The sequence below is a fragment of the Palaemon carinicauda genome, chromosome 2, assembly GCF_036898095.1.
Source record: "Palaemon carinicauda isolate YSFRI2023 chromosome 2, ASM3689809v2, whole genome shotgun sequence".
NCBI classification, from domain to species: domain Eukaryota; kingdom Metazoa; phylum Arthropoda; class Malacostraca; order Decapoda; family Palaemonidae; genus Palaemon; species Palaemon carinicauda.
Window position 1 is genome coordinate 202,086,036 of NC_090726.1, and position 12,026 is coordinate 202,098,061.

A 12,026-nucleotide genomic window follows, 5' to 3' on the forward strand; every position below is an offset into this window, starting at 1 on the left:
GTAATAATAATAATAATAATAATAATAATATTACCTTACCCAAAGTGGAAAGGAGGGAGGGATGCGATTTCTATTCCGATGGGAGTGAAACGGACAGCAAGAGAAAGAATATATAATCATATTTAATTGAAGTCATCAAGCTAGCACTTGCAGTAAATGGCCTTTTCTATGTAGAGGTAAGATTCATGGAGATAATGGTGTTCTGTCAGTACTTTTATACATTTTGGATAAAAATTGTTTAGGCCATTCATATTTCATGTCACCCCATCTTTAAACAAGTTAAAACTACGCAAATAAATTTATTTTCTTCAACATCGGCAACATTTTTTAGATCAATAACAAGATAGTTGATTGTCAGAAATCTTGATGATTTCCGGATAACAATTACTTCTAATAAATATGACAAATTAGGAGATAATTTGTATATTTCCCTAACTAACACAAACCTGGAGTTATTTATTTGGATTATCTGATAACAATTACTTCAAATAAATATTGAAATAAGGTATATTACTAGGTTGTTCAACTACTACAGTGAGGAACTATTCTCTAGTCTCAAGTGCAATACCTTTTTTCATCAATTCTATAATATTATTTATGTTTAAAAGATGGAAAAGCATAACGGAGAGAGAACTGCCAATCAACATAAGCAAAAAAAAGTTTAAGGTGCCTGGTTAGGAAGCAAAGGAAAAGTAGCAGTGTGTCTATTACGGGGAAGGTGCTTTGGGGTGAACTAAATACCATGAACCAAATGTAACAAATGGCGATGTTGATAACACTGTCACGGTTTGTATACAGCGTTACATCTACAAAATACTGTAAACTGTGACAACCACCAGTTATTATAAAGGGATCTAGTACAGTTTAATATATTTCAATTGCTGCTAGTATCCATTTGCACAGAAGAAACTTAATAGCGTCACTTACTATCAGCTATTAGACAATCTCCTATTTTAACAATACTGTAGTTCTAAAAACTTGAATTCTCCTGTGCCAATGTCTAAGAAGCTCTTTTTTTTAAATATGTTAAGATATGTGTAATATAAATATTCTTAAACTTGAAGCAAAATCACCTAAAATGAAAGAAAAACATATTGCACTTGACCTATCCAAAAATAATAGAAAAGCAGATATACCTTCTGCACGCTTTCCGCTGAACTCTGCTGCATTTGAGATTCTTCTCTCATCTGACTTTGCAGTCTGTTAAGATTCGACGCCAACTCCTCCTTACCACGCTGCGACGCAGCAAGCGCCATACGTTCCGCAGCCAACAGCTTGTCTAGTTCAGCTCTCTGAAATGAAGAAATATCCAATATATAAAACTTTGTAACTAAGTTTTCAATTTACAAACTTGATAGGTTCCAAGAAGCTGTTTTCAAGTTGAATTTTGCTAAATTTTGGTCTAGGGTAAGCTTCGCGTAACTCGCACGCCTTCGATTTTCGGTGGCAAAGGTCAACAAATACTACCGTTTCATACTGTAAATGTCGTCTTGTTCACTGCATTTAATTATTGATTTATTTCAATATTTCATTATGATTTTAGTTAGATTTATTTGTACTGTATCTCCGAATGTTTGCAAGTACTTCATCATTTATGCACTGTTGTAAATTAATCCCCTGACAACATAGACAGGCTTTCCCTTAAAGCAAAAAACCTAAATCCTTTTAAATTCTTTCATAAACAACTTCTTGCTACATGAATACAAATCCCCAAAAGATCTCACCTCTCTGATCAAATTTATATGTTCGTCTCGAAGTTTCTGGTAGACGTCCTTCATCTTCAAAAATTTCTCCTCTGCCGTGCGCCGTTTCAACTCTTCGTCGGCTAATCTCGTCACGGCTTCAGCGCTCGCTGCTGCTGCTTCTACTTGAGCTAAAACAGATTCTTTGCTCTGTCTCTCAGCTATCAGCTCACTGTCCTGATAATTAATAAATTTATTTATAATAAAATGTTTTTGATAATTGAGCAAAAGAAAATATAATTTAGTTATATCTATTCATTAAAATTAGTAAAATACTATCGTATAAGTTATTAAAAAAATATGTATTCTTTAAATATAATAATAGTTCCCAGTGCCCCTTGGGATAGCCTATTCTCAGGATAATACAGTAAGTGACCCAAAGAATCATAACTCAAAAGGAGGTTAAACATACAAGTTCAGCAATTGTAGACTCGAGGTCATTGATACGAAGTCTAAACTGTTCCTCATTGTGCGTAGCATGAGACCGTACTCTCTGAACTTCAGCACGCATTGCTTCAAGCTCTCCATGTAAAGCGTCTATCAAGGACTCACGTTCAGCAACAACTTCTTCTAAGGACCTTTTTAATGGATAAAAATTTAATAAAATCAGCATGCAAATAAGTGTTACTTATGAGAAGTCCATATTCCAATGGATCGAGATAAAAAACCATAAAGAAGTGGAAGAAATCATAAAAAAAAAGCCGGAAATCTAATTGTTTTATGGACTTAAGCACAATGCAAATCTTAAAGAACACAATATCCAACTGGTATGAAAACCTTGTAAGCCCGGAAGTTACTAAAATAATCCTCCTAATGAACACTAACCCATTATGAGAGTCCACAATATCTGGATGCGGAGGTATAGGTGGTGGCTCCGGTTCTGAAGTGTCAATGAGAAGAGTGTCTGAGGTATCTGCTATGTCTGGTTGCTCTTCCACGACTACTACAGGCGCTACGTGACTCCTTAGCTCGGCTTCAACAAGGAAGTTTGGTGGGTCCTGTGAGCAAAGAGAATTTACAATAAGTTTTGATTACCTGGTTGAAGCTTAACCATTTTAGCATTATAAAGTGTAAATACATAGCTATTGTTTTTCTTTCTTCCTCTTCACCATATCAGAAAGCCATACAAGTTGACTAACATGGTACCTAACTCACTGCTGAGCTCAACTGAACTTCATTTCCAAATACACAAGTATTTCTTATAAAAAGCTATGGTAAAAAAAGAAACCAGTGTAGCATAATTTGCAAATGCAGTATATATCAAAACCCCTTATGAAGTAAATACTAAACCTCTGTAGTCTTATCAAAATAATTTACCTGAGGTAAAGTAGGAACTTGAATCAACCCTTTGAAGTACTGAAGATTGCGAGTGTTGTTGTAAAACTGCTGCAACTGCTTGAACTGTTTGTAGAAACGTGCACGGTGGCCACTCAACATGTCAGTTGGAAGAGCTGAAATAAAAACAAAATTACCTTTGCTCATGTAATCTACGACCACTTCCCCATAAAAATGATAACTTTGAAATGCAGAGACAATTTTGAACTAATGTCTCAAGTAGCTCTTTGCTTATGAAACACAGAAGTTTTTATAAAAATAAAAACAGGTTTTGCTTACAAACCTAACAATCATTGTAAGAACGCATTCATAGTCTCACACATCATAGATTCTAAGTGTCTTACGTCTTCCAAACTAAAGAACAATAAAATCCACGGATGTGCTACCTAGAACCTCAGGTATGAATCAACTAACCTCAACTTCTCAACTGTTTTTGCAGTTTAGGCAGCAAGGATGAGGGGCTGGGAGGTGAGAATTTAAAATCATGATTAAAGGGTTTATAAAAATATAATTTTGTTATAAAAAAAAACCTTGGTTTGTTTAATCTGAACTCCAACCATGACAATTCTCTTAAGAAGTTAACTACTGCAGTGTAATTGTTCAGTGGCTATTTTCCTCTTGATAAGGGTAGAAGAGACTCTTTAGCTATGGTAAGCAGCTCTTCTACAAGAAGGACACTCCAAAATCAAACCATTGCTCTCTGGTTTTCTACTGTCTTGGGTTAAAGTTCTCTTGCTTAAGGGTACACTCGGACACACTATTCTATCTCATTTCTTTTCCTATTGTTATTGTTCTTAAAATATTTCATTTTAATTGTTGATTACTTCTCTTGTAGTTTTCCTTATTTCCTTTTCTCACTGGGCTATCTCCCTATTGGAGCCCTTGGGCTTATAGCATATGGCTTTTCCAACTAGGGTTGTAGCTTAGCTTGTAATAATAATAATAATAATAATAATAATAATAATAATAATAATAATAATAATAATAATAATAATAATAATAATAAAAAAGAGCTGTGGGAAAAGCTTTTCTAGACACTAGGAAACCAATCTGTGATTGCTACAGCTTGGTCAGGGGATCTGAAAATACTGAATCAGAAAAAGTAACCTCCTAGTCCTGTCCTCTGCATATAAAGTGGAAATTTATATCCCAAGGTAAATATTACATCAGTTGTTGAATGCATCTTCCAGAGACAGAAGGGGCTCAGGGATAGAATTCCTTTTCTTTTCTCAGGCACAATACAAATCTTTCATTGAGTATTGTTCCCCATATTCTTGCATAGACAAGAAGTCAATGCAATTGGACACTAACTAATTACATATAATCACAAATGACTGAAAATGCCTGATAAATTGACTCACACTGATTTACAAGGGAAAAAATAAAAAATATAAAAATATGAAATTAAGATGAAAAAGGTAAGTGAACAATTAATAAAATCTGACAAGCAAAACAAGTCGAGAAGTTCAGCAATTACTGTAGCTATGATCAGCACTATATATTTATGAATAGTGAATAAGGTTCAAATAAGGTTCTTTCCTAGAATTCCAGGTGGCAAATGCTAAAATTTTTCATCTGTGTGTGTTTTGTACACAGGAGATTACGAAGTCTAAGCAAATTCGAGACTGTAAATGTGGGCTACTTATGATTGTTGCGGTTATGATGAAAAACTACTACTGTATGCACAAAAAGAAAATTGAATGCAACTTCACAAACAATACAAAAATTAGTTACTGTATAGATAAACTAAAGCTCATACTTAAACCTAATACAAATATACATGAAAATAAAGCAGTATCTATCTACTTTTCTTCTTTTTTTTTGCAATTAATTGTAAGATTACCATCACCAATGTATAAATCATCAAAAATGCCCTCACAATCAACTCACCCATAACTTACACCATATCAATAAATTACCCTTTTAAAATACGTACAGAGACACTACAGAGAATGGATGTTATTCAAATAATACTCTGCTAAAAAACAATAGGCTGGAATCAAATTTTCTAAAAATGTAAATTAATGTTTTACACATTAACATCATTTGTCACGCAACAATGCAACCTACGATAACACAAAACCTTAGTATTTCAGAAGACAAACAGAAAGTAAATCTGAAAGGGATATAAGATGAGAATACCAATAAATATTTTCTGTTTAGAAATATTCATATTTCCCCTCCACATTTTATTCAGAATTAGAAATATAAATTTTAAATTAAATAACTTTAGAGGCCAAATCATATATTTTCTATATTTACCACTACTGAATTACAGAGCCTAATTAATTCATAGTTGTGAACTTCCAGATTAAGAGATATAGATCAAGTAATCTTTATTTATTTCTAAATTATCAGGAAATTCCAAAAGGATTATTGTACTTCAACGTCAAGATTTCCTCATCTCGCCTGAAAACTAAATTACCACATTACCAGATAACACCATTTTCAACACAGAACAAAGACATTTGCACTGTACTTATTCTGAGTCATAATTTTCTCGCTTATGTAAACGTTTTATATCTATCAAGAAAGGAGAAAAATGACAAATTCGGATATAATTTGTATTTTTCCTAACCATACAAACCTTAGCTAGTTACACTGGGTTTACTTTCTGCATAGCTGAAATGACGAGCCAATAGTTTTTAACGAGGGTTAACTACCCCCACGCTAGTTAGGGGGGTAGGGGAAGGGGTAGCTTGCTACCCCCCCCCCCCCCCACACACACACACACCGGTGATTTGCTTCACTTCACTTAGAGGTAGGACTTGACTTGGGGGACAGGGCTGGCGGGTAAATATGTGTAAATAGCTAAGGTTTGTATGGTTAGGAAAAATACAAATTATCTCCAAATTTGTCATTTGTTCCGTAACCGAAATACAAACCACGCTATTTACATTGGGTGACTTACCCCCTAGGAAGGGTGGAAAGTCCCCAGCCTTACTGACTTTGGCTTTACCCGGGGGCTCCGCCTCTCAGTGAGTAGCACTTGAGAAAAGGACCCCCTGCACCTCACAAGTTCCTTGCTTCGCGAGGAACGTGTGGCCTACATAAGTTGTGTGTGGAGGAAAGAGCGTGACTCGTCCTATGAATTTGACCTTGAGACCTTTAGATAGGAATCTAGGATAGGACGTTCCCAATACCACCTCGTCAGGGTATGGGGGACGCGACAGTATTAAACTTAATACTAGGAGCACAAGGAAGCATGGGTTACCTGCAGAGGTTGAGGTCAGCTATGCGGAGACCAGGATGCTGCTTCCCCAAGAGAAGGGAGGATGAAGAAAGAAGTAAGGGTCAGACATACTCTTTCATTCACGCAGACTAAAACCGGGTAACAACGCCCTTAACCTACTGCTACTTGTCCATAAAGGAGCCTGAGGTTAGACCAGCTGTTGTGCAGCCACCACAGGGCCGATAGAAAAGGTATCGAGGCTCCTGTGGGTCACGTCCTGCAGGTAATGGGCTGTGAAGGTCGTCTGACATTTCCAGACCCCAGCTTGAAGCACCTGCGTCACAGAGAAGTTTCTCTTGAAGGCCAGGGACGTAGCAATGCCCCTGACATCGTGTGCCCTAGGGCGACGTGACGGAGGAGGGTCTGGATTCAAGGCGTGATGGATAACCCTTCGAATCCAAGCCAAGATGGTATTCTTGGTGACCCTCCTCTTCGTCCTACCTGTGCTAACAAACAATGCTCGCACTTGAGGACGAACTGCAGCTGTTCTCTTCAAGTAATACCTCAGACTCCTCACTGGACATAGTAGCAGCTGGTCTGGGTCACTTGTTACAGAACAGAGACTCGCGATCCTGAAAGAATCGAATCGTGGGTCCGGCACTCCAGGATTCTGAGTCTTGGCAACAAACTCAGGGACGAACCTGAACGTTACCTCCCCCCATCCCCTTGAAAGGGCGATGTCGTACGAGAGACCATGAAGTTCACTACCTCGCTTGGGCGAGGTTAAAGCGAGCAGGAAAGCCGTCTTCCAAGACAGGTGGCGATCAGAGGCCTGGCGTAATGGTTCGAAGGGAGGTCTCTTAAGAGCCCTGAGAACCCGAACCACGTTCCAAGGAGGTGGTCTCACTTCCGACTGAGGGCAGGTAAGCTCATAGCTACGTATGAGTAGAGAGAGTTCCAGCGAGGAAGAATTGTCCACTCCTTTCAGCCTAAAAGCCAAGCTTAAGGCTGAGCGATAGCCTTTCACCGCTGAGACCGAAAGGCGCATTTCCTCCCGCAGATACACAAGGCACTCCGCTATTGCTGGAATAGTGGCATCGAGTGGAGAGATACCCCTCCCACGACACCAACCACAGAAGACTCTCCACTTCGCCTGGTAGACTCCCTCAGAGGACTTTCGCAGGTGCCGAGACATTCTCTCCGCAACCTGTTGCGAAAAGCCCTTCTCCGTGAGGAGACGCTGGACAGTCTCCAGGCGTGAAGCCGAAGCGAGGCTATGGCCTTGTGGAAGATGTTGCAGTGTGGTTGTCTGAGTAGCTCGTGTCGTTGGGGAAGTTCTCTCGGGAGCTCCGTCAGGAGCTGCAGAAGGTCCGGGAACCATTCCGCGTGATGCCATAGCGGAGCTATCAGTCATCGAACAGTTGACCGATAGTCTGGTCCTGTTGAGCACCCTTCTCATCAGACAGAACGGTGGGAAGGCGTACACGTCGATGTTGTCCCACCGTTGTTGGAAAGCATCTTGCCAGAGTGCCTTGGGGTCCGGGACTGGGGAGCAGTACAGGGGCAGCTTGAAATTCAAGGCTGTCGCGAACAGATCCATGGTCGGGGAACCCCACAAAGTCAGGACTTTGTTGGCTATCTGAGGATCCAAAGACCACTCGGTACTCACTATCTGCGAAGCCCTGCTCAGACTGTCAGCGAGCACATTCCTCTTGCCAGGAATGAAGCGAGCTGATAGTGTTATCGAGTGGACTTCGGTCCACCTCAGAATCTCTACTGCAAGATGGGATAGCTGCTGCGAAAAAGTACCTCCCTGCTTGTTGATATAAGCCACTACCGTGGTGTTGTCGCTCATCACCACCACGGAGTGACCCGCCAGAGTCCGTTGGAACTGTTGAAGAGCCAGAAAGACGGCCTTCATCTCTAGCAGGTTGATGTGCAGGTACTTATCTGATTCTGACCAAAGGGCTGAGGTCCTCTGGTTCAGAATGTGCGCCCCCCACCCTTCTTTTGACGCGTCCGAAAACAGCGTCAACTCCGGGGGGAGGAAGAGAAGATCTACTCCCTTTCGCAGGTTTTCGTCAACCAGCCACCACCGCAGGTCCGCCTGTTCCGAAGGTCCTATCGGGACCTGCACGTCCGGGGAATCGGATCCTTGATTCCACCGGGACTTGAGCCGCCACTGCAGGGATTTCATCCTGAGACGGCCGTTTTGAACCAGACGAGCCAGGGAGGACAGGTGACCTAAGTGACGCAACCACGATTGGGCGGGAAGCTCTTCCCGCCTGAGGAAGGGTTCCGCCACCCTCCTCAGCCTTGCTATCCTGTCGTCTGATGGAAAGGCTTTGTGGAGATTGGTGTCTAACAACATGCCTAGATAAACCAGTCGTTGGGACGGCTGCAGAGAGGACTTCTCGAGATTTACCATGATCCCCAGATCCTGGCAAAGTCCCAGAAGCCTGTCTCGGTGTCGAAGAAGGGTTGACTCCGAATCTGCTAGGATCAGCCAGTGGTCCAGATAACGAAGGAGACGGATGCCGTTCCTGTGCGCCCAAGATGAAATCAGGGTGAACACACTGGTGAACACCTGAGGTGCTGTGGAGAGACCGAAGCCCAGCACCTTGAACTGGTAGGTCTTGCTGTCTAGGCTAAATCTCAAGTACTTCCTGGAAGACGGATGGATTGGGATCTGGAAGTACGCGTCCTTTAGATCCAGTGTGCTCATGAAGTCTTGTGGTCTCACTGCAAGTCTGACCGTGACCGCTGTCTCCATGCTGAACCGAGTTTGCTTAACAAACTTGTTCAGAGCTGAGAGGTCGATGACAGGTCTCCAGCCTCCAGACGCCTTCTTCACAAGAAAGAGTCGACTGAAGAAGCCTGGGGAGCTGCTGATGTTCAGGGGATCGCTGACGCGCAGGAGATCGCTGACGAGCAGGCGAACGTTGACGCGTCTGTGGTCGCTGGCGAGCTGGTGGTCGCTGGTGAGCAGAAGGGCGACATGTGGAATCCTGTGTGGGAGCTGCCGGCACGTTGTGCAAAGGCGAACGTTCACGAACGGCCTCAGGAACAGGAGGAGCGTGGGCGCACAGTAGCATTAGAACTACGCGCAGGCGACCGCGAGCGTTGCTGTGCTGGAACAGGCTGACGAGCAGGATCGCGAGGGCGAGAAGAAGAGTCCTTGTCCAAGACCTGAACCGAAGTTCCAGGTCGCGCGGGCGAACGTGGGAGCACAGGGCGCGTGTCAGGAACTGGGAGCGCAGGTGCGCTCTGACAGGCAGGAGATCTAGAACGCTCAGGAGACCGATGGCGCGCAGGGCGAACAACAGGAACAGCAGGATGTTCGGAGTACTCAGGAGAGCGCCTGTGCACTAACACTGCAGAAGGGCGCGCAGGGGAACCCTGACGCGCAAGGGAAGCCCCTACACCGTGGGAGGCAACCCTTTGCCCTGAAGGGACCGTTGCCCGTCGGATGACGAGATCAGACTGCTGTCCATCTGCACCAGGGGCGGAAGGTCTGGAAGGCGTTGGAGATCGATCCCCGGAGAGGTCTAAGGAGGCAGGAGCTGCAGGCTGCTTACGGCGAGGAGTCCCCCCCTCGGAGGAAGGAGGAGAAGATTCAAAAAGGCGCCTCTTAGCACCCTTATAGGGAGACGGGAGGCCCTTACGACGTAGCGGACGGTGAGCCTTACGGCGAAGGCGGCCACGAGGAGGGTCGTCAGGATCATCCGTCCTCTGAAGGGGAGTCTCAGTCAATGCGGTCCCCCGAGAGGGAGGCTTGGCAGCAGAAGAGCCCGCAGGACTCCCCTCCCCCTTCGAAGGATGTACAGAAGGGGGAGGAGAGCCTTCAGCAACGTCAACCTCATCAGGAACCGCAGAGGTTTGTCCCGACCCGTCGGAAGCCTCTGTCACCACGACGTTGACGATAGACAGAGGATCTACCTCTGCTATCACTGGCGACTGCCTAACAGCGGCCCCCAACTGGACAAGGTCAAACAGGGCTTCCTTGGAGGGCAGGCCCTTCAGCCCCAAGGAAGCCCAAAGCTGAAAGAGATCATCAGGAGACAACAAATCATTATCAATAACCTCCCCCGGGGGAGGAGGGGGAGCCGGCCCGCTATGGGAGGCGATGCCCTCTGCCCCAACCCAAGGTTGGGAAACAGAACTAGGGCCTGCGCTCCCACTCGGCGGTCTCTCCTTAGGAGCCGGACGAGGAGGAGCTTCGGAGGAGGTTTGGGCGGCGAAAGAAGTGTCCCGAGAGCCTTCCTCCTTCAAGGCAACACCAGAAGGAGAACGGTCTCTCTTGGACTACTTCTTACGCCGGCGGCCAAACTTCTCCCACTGGGAGGCAGACCACTCCCTGCACTCACTACAATTATTTTCTCTGTTACACCATCGGCCTCGACACTGCGGGCAAAGGGTGTGAGGATCCATATCCACCGCAGACATGAAAGTACCGCAAGGGCGACCGGCAATACCAGGGCACTTGCGCATGATGGATATCCAAGGGTGAGGCCAACTTCAAACGCACACAAGCTGAGAAAAAGCAAAAAAGATTAAGGCTGTCAAACGAGGACAATGGACAGACACGTCTGTTCATCGCCGGAGCCAAAAGTGAAGTGAAGTGAAGCAAATCACCGGTGTGTGGGGGGGAGGGGTAGCAAGCTATCCCTTCCCCTACCCCCGCTAACTAGCGCGGGGGGTAGTTAACCCTCGTTAAAAACTATTGGCTCGTCATTTCAGCTACGCCGAAAGTAAACCCAATGTAAATAGCGTGGTTTGTATTTCGGTCACGGAACAAATACTCCTGTGAATGACTTCTATTCCTTTCTTATAATATTCAATGCCTATTAAGGAGAAAAATATTACTGTAAATAACTTATTTTTCTCGCTTATATTAATGTTTAATACATATCAAAAAAGGAGAGAAACACTCCCGTGAATAATTCATTTTTCTTGCTTATGTTAACGTTTAATATCTATCGAGGAAGGAGAAAAATATTCCCATGAATAACTCATTTTTCTCTCTTATGTAAAGGTGTAAGTTCTGCCAGGGCATCAGCTGATTTAGGTAAACATTTGGCCAAGGAAAGTGGGAAGTTCTATCCCCTCATTAATTACATTTAGTATCTAATAATACATTCTACAAAAAAAAACATACTTGAGTAGTTGTATTATAGAATGAATATGATGAAAATAAAATATATAATTCCCAAAAATTTTCAAAAGATATACCAGTTCTCAGTTTAATTTGGAGCTTGGGCTTTTCCAAGTAAAATAAGTAAGAAAATATGTTCTTTCCTTAAACCTGATTTCCCAGAGAATCTGTATACAGTAATAGCAATAGTTGGAATTAAACCTACAAAAGCAGCTATCACCTTGTGGGGAAAAGAAAATTCTGCTTTTCCATTCCTCAATTGGGGACATCATCCAGTTTAATCTTTAAAATTCCTTCCTTTTCATAGTTATTTATATTCTTTGCAATATCTTATCATCAGCACTATTATTTGTGTATGAATATTTGCAAATATCTCTCATGAGATTTTCTCTTAAAAAAAGTTAACAATCAAATAAATGAAGACTCCAATATAGTATAATTTTCATAGAAGGGAACCTTTAAAACATTCATATAAAGCTATTCGCATATAAAATGTTTCCTTTAGGAAAACATGTTGATCAATTCCTTCATTCAAAATTTGATTTTGCAATTATTTCTATGAACCTCACCTGAGGTTCACATGGTTTCCTACTCGAAACTTGCTAAGAGTCAAGGTCATTTA

At 42.8% G+C, this 12,026-nt stretch overlaps 1 protein-coding gene across 2 annotated transcripts in view; it reads right to left on the reverse strand.

Annotated features, from left to right (window-relative positions):
* Positions 1–12,026, reverse strand: part of LOC137629651 (huntingtin-interacting protein 1-related protein-like) — a 76,727-nt gene that overhangs the window by 29,761 nt on the left and 34,940 nt on the right. For both annotated transcript variants that reach the window (XM_068361195.1, XM_068361185.1), the window contains 5 exons: positions 3,060–3,193; positions 2,568–2,740; positions 2,155–2,320; positions 1,725–1,919; positions 1,137–1,292 (listed from right to left, as the gene is read on the reverse strand). In XM_068361195.1, coding sequence (XP_068217296.1) covers positions 1,137–1,292; positions 1,725–1,919; positions 2,155–2,320; positions 2,568–2,740; positions 3,060–3,193 — 824 coding nt within the window. The remainder of the gene's footprint in view (positions 1–1,136; positions 1,293–1,724; positions 1,920–2,154; positions 2,321–2,567; positions 2,741–3,059; positions 3,194–12,026) is intronic.